Source organism: Dipodomys merriami, unplaced genomic scaffold, assembly GCF_024711535.1.
Source record: "Dipodomys merriami isolate MVZ:Mamm:240054 unplaced genomic scaffold, mDipMer1.0.p SCAF_81, whole genome shotgun sequence".
In the NCBI taxonomy this organism is placed as follows: Eukaryota; Metazoa; Chordata; class Mammalia; order Rodentia; family Heteromyidae; genus Dipodomys; species Dipodomys merriami.
Window position 1 is genome coordinate 4,402,954 of NW_027206413.1, and position 16,685 is coordinate 4,419,638.

The following is a 16,685-nucleotide window of genomic DNA, read 5'->3' on the forward strand; positions in this document are numbered from 1 at the left end:
TTCCTTTGCTCAGCTGGCCTCTGAAACATGAAGCTCTCACCAAAGAAAAGAAAAGCGAAAGTCTGCCGTCTGCCGTCTGCAGACACCAGGCAGAGAACCCGATTGCTACGAAGTACTGCGTGTTGATACCCATTGGCTAATAGTGCCAAAATCCCCACTGAATTTCACCAGTGCATATGTACAGGTGGAGGTGTAGTGTATAGTTCTGAGGAGTTGTTTTTGCTACCTTATTATTCTTTTTCTTTTTTGGTGCTAGTATGAGGGCTTGAACTCAGGACCTTGAACTCTCAAGTTCTTTTGCTCCTGGCTGGTGCTATCTCGAGTCATACTTTCCGTGCAGCTTTTTTTTTTTTTTTTTTTTTTTTTTTTGCCAGACTGAAGAAAAGAGCCTCCAGGACTTTTCTGCATTTGAATTGAGATCCTCAAATCTCAGTATCCAGAGTAGCTAGCTAGCATTAGGCTTGAGTCACTAGCTCCTGGTTTTCTTGACCAGCATTGGGATTTGAACTCAAGGCCTCACACGGGTTTGGCTTGCTTAGTGGCACTCTTACTACATGAGCCATTCCTCCAGCCTGGCTTTTTGGTTATTTTGGAGATGGAGTCTAGCACACTTTTCTGTCCAGGCTGACTTCAAACTGTGATCTTCTGGATCTCAACCTTCTCGGTAGAATTACAAGCTACCAGTGCTAACTCTCTACCATCCTTCTTACAGTCATCATGGGGGAAGGTCTTACAGAAAAACTTAAGGACACACACAGTGCCAAACCAGGAAGTCTAATCATTCCCTTTTTGTGTCATCTGTTTACATATGAACTGATTATCCTTACCAAAGTAGTTACTAAAATGCATAGAAACAAGAGTCAGACACATGTCAGAAATGTATCTATTTCATAAGAGAGTGACTTGTGGTTGATATAGCCACAAAATGCCAACTGAGTTATACGTAACCTAGAAATTCCAAGTTTTCTCTGAATATTATTTGAGTATTATTTGATTTTCTTTTTGCTATTATAATCATTCACAACCTAATTGGTGACTGAGGTTAACTAAATGTCACGGATAACAAGATGATCATAATAAAAATCTGGAATCTGATAGCTTAAGATGCCCTTAAAATATGAGAGAAAACTTTGAAAACACGGTTGAAAAATTCTGGGTCTAGATAAACATTGTCTAGATTCCACTCACATACTTTCTGCCACTAGGAACCTGTAGCTTTGTATCATCTACCCTGTTAGACAGTTCCTTCTCCTCAGCTGCTTTGGTGGTACAAACTGGGAATCTCAGCAGATGGGAGTCTGAGGCAAAAGGACAGCTAAGTTTTCGGACCAGCTAGGGCTACATAGTAAATACACAGCACTGAAACCAAAAAGGCGACTTAAACAAAGATGGCATTTCTGCATATCAAATTTGCTGACCATATGAAAGTTAATTTTGTTAATGTCTTAATATACTTAATGTACTTTATCCTTGAGATCTAAAGCTCTAGTTTTCCTGATCAGCAAAGACCTAATTAAAAGGTTACCCTGTTAGAATTTTTGTTTTGCTTAAAAAAACCTCTTTTAAGAATTATACCTGTTCAATTCATTTCTTATATCCAACAATTCCTGTTGCTCAGTTTTCACTGTATCTTTTTCCTCTGCAGCGAGGTAACGCAGTCGCATCTGGTCCAATTCTTCTTGCTGCTTTTTAAGACGAGCCATTTGACTCTCTTGTTCCCTCTTGAAAGAAACAACAGTCAGACACATGTCAGAAATACATATCTGTAGGGAGCCAGGGTAAACGCCATTACAAGATGGCGCCCACTCCCTTGCAGCTTTGAGGTAACCACTCCATTTCAGGCGGTGCTTGGCGGGACGGTGGGTCCTGGGCTTTGCGCATGCGCGAGCCACGTAGAGTCCCCAGCCAATCCCGTGGCACCTGGTGACGGTGAAAGGCAGACGACCAATGATAGAAAGACCCGTGTTCCTATTCCCTATATAAGCGGCCATGTTTTCTGTGCACGCTCTCTCGCGCCCAAGCTCTCCTACAACTAAGAAGGCTCTCCAATAAAGCGTGATCTGAGAAGACTCCTGGTGTGGTGTTCGTTCTTCCTCGCTGGTCGAGAAGGCGCGCGCCGCAAAGATCTATTTCATATGAGAGTGACTTGTGGTTGATATAGCCACAAAATGCCAACTGAGTCATATGGAATCTAGAAATTCCAGGTTTTCTCTGAATATTATTTAAGTTTCTTTTTGCTATTATAATTATTCATAACCCAATTGGTGACTGAGGTTAACTAAATGTCATGGATAACAAAATGAAAGCCAGAGAGCATTATCTATATACATGTTGAATTGAAACCCTTTGTATGACTACTTAAAAATAGTAAAAACAAAGAAGTAATCATTCTACTTTAAGGAACAGCTTACAAGCAATAGGGAAAAAAATGAAAGAAAGCAGCATATAGGAAATAATTATGTTAAGATACAAAAAAAAATTTAGTAAGTAGAAAATTTTTAATAGTGTTTACATTTTAATAACAGTCCCTGGTCCCTAATTCCTAATTTTCAGGAAAACATGGTTTTCCACTTTTCCAGGCTCATAAAAAAAAAAAGAAATGGTAACTCCTCTGTTATCACCTTAATAATAACAATAAAAATGTTTACAAAAATCTACGCATCCACTTTCCTTAAAAACAGAGTCAAATAATACACCTTAGCATATATTTAAAAGAAATGAACAATTCTTCCAGGAGAGCCGATAAATTTCTTAAAAATAAATATGCAAAGCCAGGCGCCGGTGGCTCACGCCTGTAATCTTAGCTACTCAGGAAGCCGAGTTCTGAGGATCATGGTTCAAAGCCAGGGCAGGAAACTCTGTGAGACTCTTATCTCCAATAAACCACTAGAAAACTGGAAGTGGCACTGTGGCTCAAGCGGTAGAGTGCTCGCCTTGAGCTGAAGAGCACAGGGACAGCGCCCAAGCCCAGAGTTCAAGCCCCATGACTGACCAAAATAAATAAATAAATAAATAGCATTCCACAAAATGGATATTCCATAATTTCTTCAATTAGTCTCGATTGCTAAAATATCCTATTATCTAAACACACAGGTCATGAACTCTTTAGCGATAGTGTTTTTTTGGTCCAGTTGAGGGGCCTGAACTCTGGGCCTGGGCGCTGTCCCTCAGCTCTTCAGCTCAAGGCTAGTGCTCTACCACTTGAGCCACAGCGCCACTTTCGGCTTTTTTTCCCCCTGCTTATGTGGTGCTGGGGAATCGAACCCAGGGCCTCAGCCATGCAAGGCAAGCACTCTACCACTGAGCCACCTTCCCAGCCCCGCGATAGTGTTTTTCTTTCTTTAGAACAGAACCTCAAAGTGAGAGCTGAATCAAAATATAGAGGTGTTATATAGTTTTAAAATGTAAATTTAATGAATTATAATAAAAATCGTAAGTACCAAATCCTAAATATACATTTTGCTAAACATTTACAAAGTGAACCACCCACTGAAAAGACAATCGGAGTTGCAGAGTCCCTCTGTCACTCCTATCCACTTCACATTTCCCTGATAGTACTACCTGAATTCCAACATCACAGGTGAGTTCTACATAGGATTGTGTGGCATTTAATAGTTAGTATTGGACTTCTTTTACCTAACACTGACTTCAAGATTCTGTGTAGTTGATTACTCACAGCATTAGATGGCGTTCCATTATATGCATATACACAATCTAGCTCTTTCTGAGTAGTTCATTGGAGGTAAGAGTCTCATGGACTTTCCTGCCTGGGCTAGCTTTGAACTGCAATCCTCAGATAAGCTGCCTGAGTGAGTAGCTAGGATTACAGGCATAAGCCACTAGCACCCAGCTTACACTAGGTTTTTGAAGAAGATATTTACAGGATTTAAATATTTTGCTTAAATAGGTCATTGCAATTTTCCTCTAGCATAATTGATAAGTTGTACTTTCATTATTTCTCAGTTAAAAATATTTTCTAATTTCACTGTGGTGTTAACTTTCCCATTATTGGTAGCATGCTAAGTAATATCCAATCCTTGGGGACAATGATTAATTTCTAGCTTAATTTCATTATGATCAGAAAACATTCTGGAATATATTATGAAATGTATTAAGAATTACTATGTTAGGGCTGGGAAGGTGGCTCAGTGGTAGAGCACTTGCCTTGCATGCCTGAGGCCCTGGGTTCGATTCCTCAGCACCACACAAGCAAAAAGAAAAAAGCCGGAAGTGGCGCTGTGGCTCAAGTGGTAGAGCACTAGCCTTGAGCTGAAGAGCTGAGGGACAGTGCCCAGGCCAAGAGTTCAGGCCCCACAACCGGACCCACCACCGCCCCAAAAAAAGAATTACTATGTTAATACATAATATGAGCAATTGGCTAAATGTTCCTTATACACTAGAAAATAATCTCTATTCTGGACTTTTTCAATGAGGTTTTCTAGATATACTAATAGTGACTTGTGTTGTTTAAATATAGTATCTTTACCAGTTTTCTGGTGATAAGAGTTTTCAGGAGGAAGCTATGATGAAGTCTCTTATCATTCTTAAGGATCCGTTAGTTTTACCGATTCTTACTTTACGTAGTTTGTGGCTATGCCATCAGGTAAATACAAATGTGCAATTGTTACTCTACCCATCTGCCACTGTGAATGTTGCTTTTTCTCTCTCTTCCAAGTCTCTCTCTCTTCTCTATTTAGCAGTACTAAGATTGAATTCAGGGCCTCAAGCCATAATTCCTTTTGCTTTAAATTTGGTTTTCACACAGTGCTTTGAGAATTTGCCTCAACTGGCCTCAAAGCACAATTCTAACTCAGCCTCCCTCTAACTCAGCTGGGATTATAGGCACTTGCTGCTACTACTCCTGGCTAGAATAGCTCTTGTTACTGTTAATAGAATATATATATCTATATCTATATAGATATATATATCCCTATTTCAAAATTGAACTATTATGCATCCTTATATTTAAAATATGTCACATAAGTAGCATATTATCAGGCTTTCAGTTTTGAATTTAGCTTTTTACTTAATATTTGCCTTTAATGGGAACATTCAATCCATTCATATTTAAAGCAATTGGTAATATAAAGGAATTTAAATCTTTCCATTACTTTTTTCTACCCAATCATCTACTTCTATATTTCTTATCTTACATTGACAATTTTATGTCAATTTTCTTTTATGGTATTCTTTGATCCTTTCTTTAAATATGTATTTCTCATTTAATAGATACTGAGAACCTTTATTATACTACAGAACATAAAGCATATTTTACACATTTTAACTCCCTTCATATTTTTGTACTATTTTTCATGAATTTAAATTTTACGTGTATTTCTCACTCAAGAAATACTTTAATTACTGTTTTTCCACAAGCATTATTTCCCTCTAGCTTGGCACTTAGTTTTCATTACCCTCTATTTTCTTATGCTTCAGTGCTTTCATCTATTAAAAAGTCCCGTTTCATTTTTCAGCTTTGCTGTGACAAATTCTTTCAACTTCTGTTAGAATATTTTCAGAGAACTTTAAGTTTCAGGGTTGTTGTTTTTTTCAGTACCTTAAGGATGTTATTCTATCTTATGAGCTTCTTTACTTTCATGAAATCATCTGTCAGTCTTACTTATCTTTTTTCCTTTAAAAGGCAGTATGTGTCCAATAAACATGAAAAAAAAAGCTCAACTCCTTAGTAACAAGTTGAATGAAAGCTTAACTCATGAGGTGATCAAAATGAAAATTATAAGACAACTAGAAACAGACAAATGTTGGCAATGATGTGAAAGACAGGAACAATTAAGCAATACCACTGAAACTCATACAGCCATGTTAGAAAAGCATTAGGCAATATTTAATGAAGCACCCCCCCCCAAAAAAAACGGGTATTTACTAGTACCAAAAACTCTACTTCTGAACACATCTAAAACTGTTATATGTACAAGAAATATTCAGTGTTGTTTTATGATAAAAAAAAAAAAAACCTAGGGGGAAAAAAATATCCACTATTAAAAGAACTACATATAGGGCTGGTAGAGTGGCTAAAATGGTATCAAGCCTCAGTACCACAAACAAATAACAAAACTATATAACTGGTATATTCATTGGGAATGGACAGAAAGATTAAAACCATAAAAACCAAGCAGTGCTGTTAATAGATACATTTTTAAGACAGTGGTTACCACTGGAAACAAGGGAGAAGATGCAGCTGAGAAAGCTGCACAGTTCCAAAGCATTGTATTTCTTTCTTTCTTTAAAGAAAGATTTATATTTTTTTTCAAGAAAAACGTAAGATTCATTTCTGGAATGTGCATTTAAGTGACAAAGTAATTATTTTAAAGGAAGAAAAAATATTCAGACAAAAATATATCGGATTGTCGTCTCTGGCTGAGAAGGGCATAAAATATTGACTTTTATTTTCAATGTTGCATAGAACAACACAATTTGCATTTTGTAGTAAACTAAAGTATGACTTTATGTCAATTGCTTATTTAGCCTTAGGCTACTTTATAAAACTTGAAATATTTATATTCTAAAACATGTAAGAAAATTCTTTAAATGCCTTGAGTTTTAGATCAAGCATGTAATATTAACAATAATCACACATATATGAAAAAATTAGAGGTTAGTGAAAAATGCTCTCTACTGCCAGGTGCTCTGGGTTAAAGTCTCCTCAATCAATTGAGTATAATCTTTATTTTGCCTTGACATCCTATAAATCCAGAGAAAAGATGTAAACATACATACACTAGACTAAACAGCGGCTCAAAAGTGGCCACTACTTGCTCTCCCACTCACACATACCATGGAAGTCTGTGGGAAAACTTAGAACTAAACTAAGGAACTCAAGTCAAGTTTTCTGAAAATAACCCAGAGCTGACAAGTCAGTAGGAGGGCCTGGATGGTTTCAAGACACAGTTTTTAACCAAGACTTGGACCTCCAACTGTTTTCTTAAACAAAGATTTACATCCCATCCTTGGCTAAATTACTTATAAATTAATCAAATTAATTACCCCGAGTGGATAAGCAGGAGGGCTGGACAAGACAGCGCTGATGTCAGCCGATGAAGTCTGTGTTGTTTTAACTAACTATAACAGCTTAGTTTTAAACAGATCTACTGTGCACAAATATGGTAAGGGACCCACATCCTACCTAGAATCTTAGTTCTGTTTCCTGTCCTGGGAACAAACATATCTAGCTTTTATATATTTGACATAGTAAAAATGTTTTCTACAACAAACTTATATTTTATAACAATGATTCATTTATATTTTAATGTAGTAGCTTTTATTCTGGTTATCTGAAACTATACTCTAAAGTGTTAAATGTTTTTAGATATATATGTGTATATAAATATATTATCAACTACAAATTAAGGATTAACAGATAGTCAAGTATTTGTGGATCAATTTCATTTTAAGTATTTGTGTTTTAAAATATTTGTACAGTGTATTTTCAAATTAGGGATAAGAAAAAACTAAGTGGTTCACAAGATATCTAACAAGTAGAACTTTTTTAGTGTTGTCTCAAGTTACCAACCGCAGAATATGAGGTTATCATATCCTTGTTTCCTAATTTAGGACTCATTTTATGTTATACTTATTTATATATTACAGCTATTCCTGTCTTGATTATAAAAGAAAACTTTTACAAAGCTTACAACTTGGAAACAAGCTTTTATGGTTGTGAATCAGAAGTTAAATTTTCTTCTAAATAATTAGAAGGTTATGATTTTTTAATTCACAAATTGACTTACTAGGTTACCTTTGAGTAATGGAAATCTTTGTTTAGACATTCTTTTGGCAATGGCTACCAAGCATTAGATCTTATTTCCAAGCTTTACCAGCTGCGTTTTGTCATTAACGTTTATTAACAATCTCAGATATGGCTTTCTCTGTCTAATCCGAACCACACAAATGTTTTGTATGGCCCTCTGGAGGGTTTTGATGTGACAAATTACTGGCAGAGATTATAGCCCCGTGGCTATTCACCAGAGGCAATGTAAAATTAACATGGTACTAATCCAATTTAAACAAGAAGTTGCACAAACAATTCTCTGAACAAAAGCAGAGAGACAATTCCAGTTTTACATCCAAACACAATAAATGTGCTTTTAATAAAAAGAATTTTAAGGAAAAATTTGAAGCAATTTTCACACAGATGAAATGTAGTGATTTGGTGGTTATTAATTTTAATCTTCCAAAAACAGCTAGTGGCGGAGCAAAATTCACTGAGGCAATCCCAAGGTTTATTACTTTTCTTCTGAAATTATTGCATCCCAGTGTGGTCTGCAAAACATCAATGATTCCTAGTGACCTTAAAATTTGTTTATGGTATTGCTTCTAAAGCATAACGTTTGTGGGATGAGGAATAAAAATGGTCCTCAATCAGAGAACAACAAACAACCCTGCACCAAGACTGAATGGTTACTTTCATTTCCTTTCATAGAGTCTAAGTTTAACAGTTTTCTATCCTAAACCAAGAGAAAGAAGGCATATGAAAACTACCTTGTCAAAGCTTTATTGGGCTAGATAGTAGAAAGAATAAATTGAAAGTAGATGAATAAAATAAAGAAGACAGCAAACAAGAGGGTGACTATGTTAAGGAGGAGGATGACACTATTTTACATTCAATATCCTCTTAAAAGAGATGACCTCAACATTCCAGTTAAGCAAGAACACGAATTATGAGCTCAGGCAATACCGTTTAGAACATTTTGACTCATATTTTAAAACCACCTCTGCTGGGTACAGTGGCTCATGCCTATAATCCAGCTACTCAATCAAGAGGCTAAGATCTGAGGATAGTGGTTCAAAGGCAGCCTGTGTAGAAATGTTTGCAAGACTCATCTCCAATTAACCACCAAATGTCACACATGGAACTGTGCTCAAGCGGTAGAGCGCTACCATTGAGGAATGAACTCAGGGATAGCACTGAGAACCTGAATTCCAGCTCCAGGACCAGAACCACCGCCTCCTCCCCCCCGCCCCCCCCATACACACAATAGAGCGCTACTACTGAGGAAATGAGCTAAGGAACAGCACCAAGGCCCTGAGTTCAAGACCCAGGACCAGCACCCCACACACACACACTCTCTCTCTCTCCCCTACAACCAACTTTAGAAAGGGCATAATATACAATATATACATACGAACAAGATTGTAACCTAGATATCTTGGCATCATGACTTTGAATTAATTTCTTCTACCTTAGTCACTTTGGTTTTCATGTTCACTGATTTGATAACATCAACATCAATGATGGCATTTACCTCACTAACTCATAACTAGTTCTCATTCAGTAAACTTGTCTTTCTTATTTTCTTCTCCTTGAAATTCTTTTATCCCATGGTTTCTTTGGACTAAAATAATAAAATCATGAAAGGGATGCAGCCTGAATTCTGTTTAAAGACTTGAATTCATATCTCTATCACTTAACACCTGTGTGATCACACACAACTTACCTTTAAGTCTCACGTTCTTTCTTTATGAAATGAGAATACTACCAGCTTCATAAAAATGTTTATTAGGATTAAATGAAAAAAAAAAAAAACTCTGAAGGGCTTATCTATTCCTGGGCAAACATAGCAAACATTAATACTATTTCACATCATAATTCTTTTTACCCTTTCTCTCTAGTTGGTATTTTTCTTCCTTAGTTTTTCCTCATCTTTAACATTAAGAATTCCAGGTTCTCTCTGGTAGGCTCCTCAAGCTCTCTTTTAGCCCATTCACACTCTCAAAAGATGCATATATCTTACTGCCTGCAGAATTTCGGTAAAACCTAAAATGTTCACATTTTTAATCTTATCTCTTTCCCATATTTCAACTGGCTTCTTAACAACTATATTTCCATAAGTTAACACTCTTTCCAGATACTACAGCTTGAACCCTTTGCATTATCTTTGGCAAGAATGTTCTTGGTGTATACGCATGGCTACCACCTCATTCCTGAAGTGACCTCTAAAATGGATCTTCTGCATTTTACAAGAACAGACTATGCTTCTTTGTGATGAGCATGTTATTCACTAAGTTTGCATTACTCCCTCTAATTCCCTAAATACAACTAATTCCACCACTAAAATCCTGACTAATCATCTTTAGAGGGCTATCTCAAATACCTCTTCATTTATGACACCTTTTCAAAGTTCTATGTACTTTCCTTTCCTAAGTAATTTGTTTTCTTTTTTTTTCAGAGCAGTAAGTATTACTATTGTGTATTCCTTATTACTATATTCCAAACTACTCCCTGAGGGCAAGGCTTATGTCTTCCTTATATCTGTACCCTTAGTGCAGTGTCTTTAATATAATATAGGATGCCCCAGTAATATAATAATGCCCATTCTCAGTCTTGCCAGAATTAAAACAATACACATTTAACACCAGATTTTGAAAATCCAAGCCCAAAACCTTATGAGTGCCAATACAAAATCAAAAGTGGTATAATTCACCTTTCTTTATTGTCTGGGTAGGAACACACAGACATGTAAAAAGCCAAAACAAAAACAACAACAAAAAACGCCTATCTTCTGCTATATGCTAAAAAAAATGTATATGAAACAAATAGCCTTTTGTTTATACCTAGGTGCCATTCCCAAAATACTTCATTATATACACCTAAGCATCCCAAAATCTGAAAAATATGAAATTCAAAATACTTCTGGGCCCAAGCATTTTGAATAAGAGATATACAACCTGTATTTTCACTGTGTGGATATCTACGTGTCTTCATTTGTAATGTTTACAATCTCTTCTTGTCTACAAGCCACATTAGCATGTATTTTCTAAATTCACACAGTCTAGCAGTCCTCTACAAAGGTGATAAGTATCACCTTAGTCATCACCCAAAGACAATCAATAGTATTTGATAATAATGGAGACAAATTAAGAAAAATACAAATCTAAAACTCACTATGCAACAAATATTCTAAATAAAATTCACATAATAAGAAAAAGCAAATTTTAAAAAATCAAACCATTACTAGTTCTTAAAAAGTTTTAGGTCAACAAAGTAACTTGCTCATGTTTTCTTCAACTTAATTATTTGAAGAAATTATACTTAAAGTTAAAATTAACTCCTTGAAACTAATAGTAGTTATCTACTAGGAGGAATTAAAAAAAAAAAAAAAAAGCAAGAATTCTCAGTGAACTCACACCATGGTATAAATTGTTAAAATCATGCAATGATTGCTTAATTTCTTACCAGGGAATAATATTTTAAAACGTTTAAAATGTTTAAATGTTAACTTTGAACTGCTTCCCTCCTTCCCTAGCTCTATGAATAGAAAGATTAATACCAAGAAGAAGTACTTGTTTGTAAGTAGAAGTAAATTACTTCTAAAAGATAACGGTAATTGATTGAAAATAAAAAGATCTAAAGGTCTTAGTTTTTAATTATAAAAAAGGAGGATCTTGTGTATAACACATTTAAAAAGCCCTTACCTTCAAAAAACAGCATTGGAAATTGAAAAGAAAACATCTGAACATAAAAGATGTTGCCAGATAGAAAAACTTGTAAAGAAATAGGGAAAAAGACAGAGGAAAAAAATAGGCCATAAACGACATACCTGTTTAAGTCTGGCAAGTTCTTTCAAAGCTCGTCCCCACTGCTGCTTATAATGGAGTTTAGACTTAGTTGCAGATTCCAACTTTCTTTCAAGTTCAACCTAACAGTGATTAAAATTGTATCAAGTGAAACACTACACCACTGTGTACAATCACTGAAAGATAATATATACAAAGAGTCTGGCTTAAGAAAAGAGTTTATATAGTGAAACATACGACATCATCTAAAACTGTTATATAATTTACTATAAATATTATGGCACATGAACATTTTCTTGTTTAAAATATAGTCTTATTTTTATTGCCTAGCAGTCTACACTAAAAAGGACTGAATTAGTCTTAACCTCCAGACAGTTAACTATAAATGTACTCACATATGTATATTACATGGAATGAAAAATACATTTATGTTTTACAAAAAGCAGCTCTAACTGTTAACATTCCAATTTAGCTAGCACACTTAGAAACCCAATTTTCCTTTTAAAGTCCTCTCATTATGTGAAAATTTGTTTTATAATAAAGATAGATAATCGAGATACTTTTAATAACTATTTTGGCAAAACTATTGAACATTTGAAATAGTACAATGTTTTTATCAAGAAGCCACTAAGAAAGAATGCAAAGTCAAAACTATTTCAAGAATTTAAACCCAAGAGTAAGAAAAACAATGTTCTTTAATAACACACATTTAATTTTTACTTCTTATTTTTCCTCAAATCTATAAAGGAAAACAAAGTGATTCAATTAAAAACACGGTTATTTATACTTGCAGCAGGCATTCTGTTGTACATGAACTGAAGCCAACTTGGCTCTGCTTTGGAATGTACTCAGTGTTTCGAACCAAGTACCAAACAAATTCACGGAGCCAACAGACAGTTTTACTATTAAGTGATAATGTAACAAATCTGCTTGAATTACAGTAAAACACTGTTGCTCTGAACTGGTCAATTTTTTTTATATCAAGTGTAGTTTTTCCCATACATACAACTCCCAGTGTTGGATAGGAAAACAAAAATGAAGACACTATAAAAATTCCAACTTCAGAAAACTCATATGAAAATAAAAGAGAAACCAGAGTGCCAAACTTCCTTCACAGAAAACCAGAACACACTCTGTAGTAAAATATGTCTAAATAGAGTCAAGCTCTTTTCTGCTTTATAAATCCCTAGTGCTTGGATTTAGGTGTGTTGACATTTTACAACCTGACTCAAGCATTTTAAGTAGAATAATATTGCTGAGATTATTAGAGATAATCTCCTCCACTTATCTCTAAAGACTTACATTCATTTCAAGATAATTTAACAACAGGCCATACCTCAGAAGAATAGAAAATATTTTCTATAGCTGTGAGATAAAAGAATAGTATTCAATTACAGAACAGATCTTGTCCATGACCTAGTCCTTGACTAGGTCTAATATCCTGCATGGGCCTAAGAGAGGTCTGATAGATCAGCTTTACTGAAAAATACCTGCCACATATATTAAAAGAATTCACATTTGCATAGTTGTTCTCAGTAAAATACAAAGAGTTCTATATACAACTGTTTTATCTAACAAATAAAAATCTTATCTAGCAAATCTAATATCCAAACATTATTCACCTAACTCATTTGATCATTTTTTCTTTTTTTGGGGGGGTAAGGGGGGAGTGGTCTCAGACCTTGAACTCTGGGCCTAGGCACTGTCCCTAAGCTCCTTTTGCTCAAAGCTATGCACTCAACCACTTGAGACACAGCATCACTTCTGGCTTTTTCTGTGATTAACTGGAGATAAGAGTCTCATGGACTTTCCTGCTTGGGCTGGCTTTGATCCACAATCCTCAGATCTCAGCGTCCTAAGTAGTTAGGATTATAGGCATGAGCCACCAACTGGCGCCTAGCCATTTTACCACTTTTTAAGGATATACATTTTATGATGTGAAAGAAATATGAGCCCAATTCCCAGAAAAATACATATAACCAATGCTATGATATAATTTCAAGGTATTCAAAACCTTGAGTTAAGAGTTCTTATTATGAACTAGATTTGAGACACTTGCAAGCTTTTGCACTTGATTTTTTCTTTTTGGCTTCTTGAGACGGATTCTGGCTATGTCACCCAGACTTGCCTCAAACATGTGATCCTCTGGACTTAGCCTCCTAAGGGCAAAGATTACATGCATGAAACACCACACTCTGCTTGTACTTTTTTTTTTTTTTGCCAGTCCTGGGGCTTGAACTCAGGGCCTGGCCACTGTCCCTGAGCTTCTTTTGCTCAAGGCTAGCATTCTACCACTTGAGCCATAGCACAACTTCTAGCCTTTTCTGTGTACGTGGTACTGAGGAAAACGGCTTCCTACATGCTAGACAAGCACTTTACCACTAAGCCATATTTCCAGCTCCTTCCTTTTATTTAAGGGTTCATTGGTTCATGATTGAAGTAATTTACTTTGAGGCAAGTTATACACTTCTGCAAGGATAACAGCTAAAGACCTAGAGTCATTCAGAGACTACTGAACACTAAAAACACAGGTTAACACTTATTGGTTCCCAATTTCCCTATTTCTACCCTTGACAGCCATAATTCAAGTTTTCTACTACAGCTTTGGCATTGTTTTTGTTTCTAATCTATTTCAGTCTGTCACAAGGAAAGACATATCTCTTGCTTTAAGTATTTTTTTTTTGGGGGGGGGGGGAGTCCAGTCGTGGGGCCTGAACTCTGGGCCTGGGCTCTGTCCCTCAGCTCTTCTTCAGCTCAAGGCTAGCGCTCTACCATTTGAGCCACAGTGCCACTTCCGGATTTTTTCGTTTTTTTTTTTTTTGTTTTGTTTTTTTGCTTATGTGGTGCTGAGGAATCGAACCCAGGGCCTCAGGCATGCAAAGCAAGCACTCTACCACTGAGCCACCTTCCCAGCCCTTCCTTGAAGTATTTTCAGTTTGTATTTTATTATATTCCTACTGCCATTTCTTTAGCTCTGTCTCATCTCAACTTATCCTGAGGGCCTTGTCTCACCAGCTTCAAATTTGTCCACAAATCCTGCCAACTCCATACCAATTCACTCTTTACTAAAAGATCAACTACTCTTTGCCTACAGTATTATGCTTACTCCTCCAACTACAGGATTTAAGGTGCTCACTTCATATGGAAATGTAATTTCCATACCTGCTCAACTTACGTGTTTAGTACTCCTCAAGAGGAAATCCATCTTCCTATGCCCTGCATGCTCCTCACCCACGTTACCCTGGACCTTCCAAGTCTTTTCCTTTTCTGCTTATATATCTTAAAGCTTAATTCTACCTCAACACAAGACTCTCTTAAATCTTCCAGTACTAAACACCAAAATTTGAGAATTGTCAAAGGCTTCTATCATAATCTTTTGTATATTATTCAGTTATTTACTGTTGTCACCTCCTTAATTTTGTAACAAACTATTTAAAAGTTAAAAGTTAAGCCCCAAAGGGGAGAGAGAGAGAGAGAGAGAGAGAGAGAGAGAGAGAGAGAGAGGGAGGGAGAGAGAGAGAGTGTGTGTGTGTGTGTGTGTGTATGTGTGGTGGGGTTTTTTTTTTGGGGGTCAGTCGTGGGGATTGAACGCTGGACTTGGGCACTATCCCTCAGCTCTTTTCGGCTCAAGGCTCTACTGCTTGAGCCACAGTGGTTTATTGGTTCTAGTGGTTTATTGGAGATAAGAGTCTCACAGACTTTCCTGCCTGGGCTGGCTTTGAATCATGATCCTCAGATCTGAGCCTCCTGAGTAGCTAGGATTACAGGTGTGAGCCACTGGCATCCAGCTGTTTTGAGTTTATTTTTGTGTGCCAATACTAGTGCTTGAAGTTAGAGCCTGGGTACTTGCTGTTCCTTAGTTTTTAACTCAAGGCTAATTAATGCTCTCAGATTTGAGCCACAATTCTACATCTGGCTTTTTGGTGATTAATTAAGAATCTCATAGACTTTGCTGCCTGGGTTGGCTCTGAACCATGATCCTCAGATCTCAGCCTCCTGGATAAGCGAGGATTACAGGCATGAACCACCAATGCCTGAACTTGATAATATACTTTATTCTCTTTTCTCCCTATTTGCCCTGAGAGTAGGCACACAATGCATACCAAATATTCTTAAATACACTACATAAATGAGCTAGATTAGAAATCTATGGAGTTTTAGGTGTGGCCAATGAGCAAAAGCATCAGATCAAGAGTCTGAATTCCAGTTTCAGACAAAAAAACCAAAACAACAAAAAACCCAAACTCTGCATTTTCTAATTTGCTTTTTCTATCTTCAACTTGTGTAGGCCTTCCTAAATTATATGCTTTGCATATTGTATGTTTCTAAAGTGCCAATTATTTTTAAAGTATGTAAAAAGCATTTCTTAGGTAAAAGAAAGTCACAAAAATTATTATTCATTTCTTATATAATAGAATCAAGAATTACTTAGTAATTAGATAATGCTCATGGCATTTCTCTCCCTTTCCAGGAAAAGAGGGAATATATGTATTACATTGAAAAAATAGGGATCTAATAAAAGAAAAAAGCTGTCAATTCAAAATAATCAGAACTTACAGGCTAAGCAGATAGTTTTTTTTCCTTATGCTTCTTTCTATTGCTTTTTAAGAAATAAAACTCTGCCCTCTTCTGGCTCCAAAAAGATTTACAAAGAATCTTCAGAAGAGTTGAGAAGTCTTAGAATAAAAATAATTTATTAGCTGATAAATTTATTAACTTGAATACCAAAGCAATTTAAGTAACCATTTCTCTTAATAGCACTGTTAATACTTTTACTATGTTTACTGATCTTTATCCTTTTAGCAAAAGGATAAAACTATAAAAAGTCATTTATAATTTATAGGTATGTATTCTGCAGTCAACCAGGCCACAATCAGATACTATGGTAAGGCTCCAGTTATAATTTTGATATCTGGTGTCTGAATTTCCCAAGGTAAAATGAAAATACTTTGACACCTGTTTAAATGATGAGGGTTGTCTAATGAATGCTTCAAATATTTTTGGTAGGTACAATTTATAAACTCAAATTCTTTTTTATATCTGGTTTTATCAAAAAGGAATAAAAACTGCCCACCTCAATTCAAACTCACTTGTAAAGAAATACAGAGATGGCCAAAAATGAAGAAATCATGAATGTTTCCAAATATTTA

At 35.8% G+C, this 16,685-nt stretch overlaps 1 protein-coding gene across 2 annotated transcripts in view; it reads right to left on the minus strand.

Moving 5' to 3' along the window:
- Positions 1-16,685, minus strand: part of LOC138819724 (centrosomal protein of 120 kDa) — a 60,266-nt gene that overhangs the window by 2,941 nt on the left and 40,640 nt on the right. For both annotated transcript variants that reach the window (XM_070011269.1, XM_070011270.1), the window contains 2 exons: positions 11,559-11,657; positions 1,576-1,721 (listed from right to left, as the gene is read on the minus strand). In XM_070011269.1, coding sequence (XP_069867370.1) covers positions 1,576-1,721; positions 11,559-11,657 — 245 coding nt within the window. The remainder of the gene's footprint in view (positions 1-1,575; positions 1,722-11,558; positions 11,658-16,685) is intronic.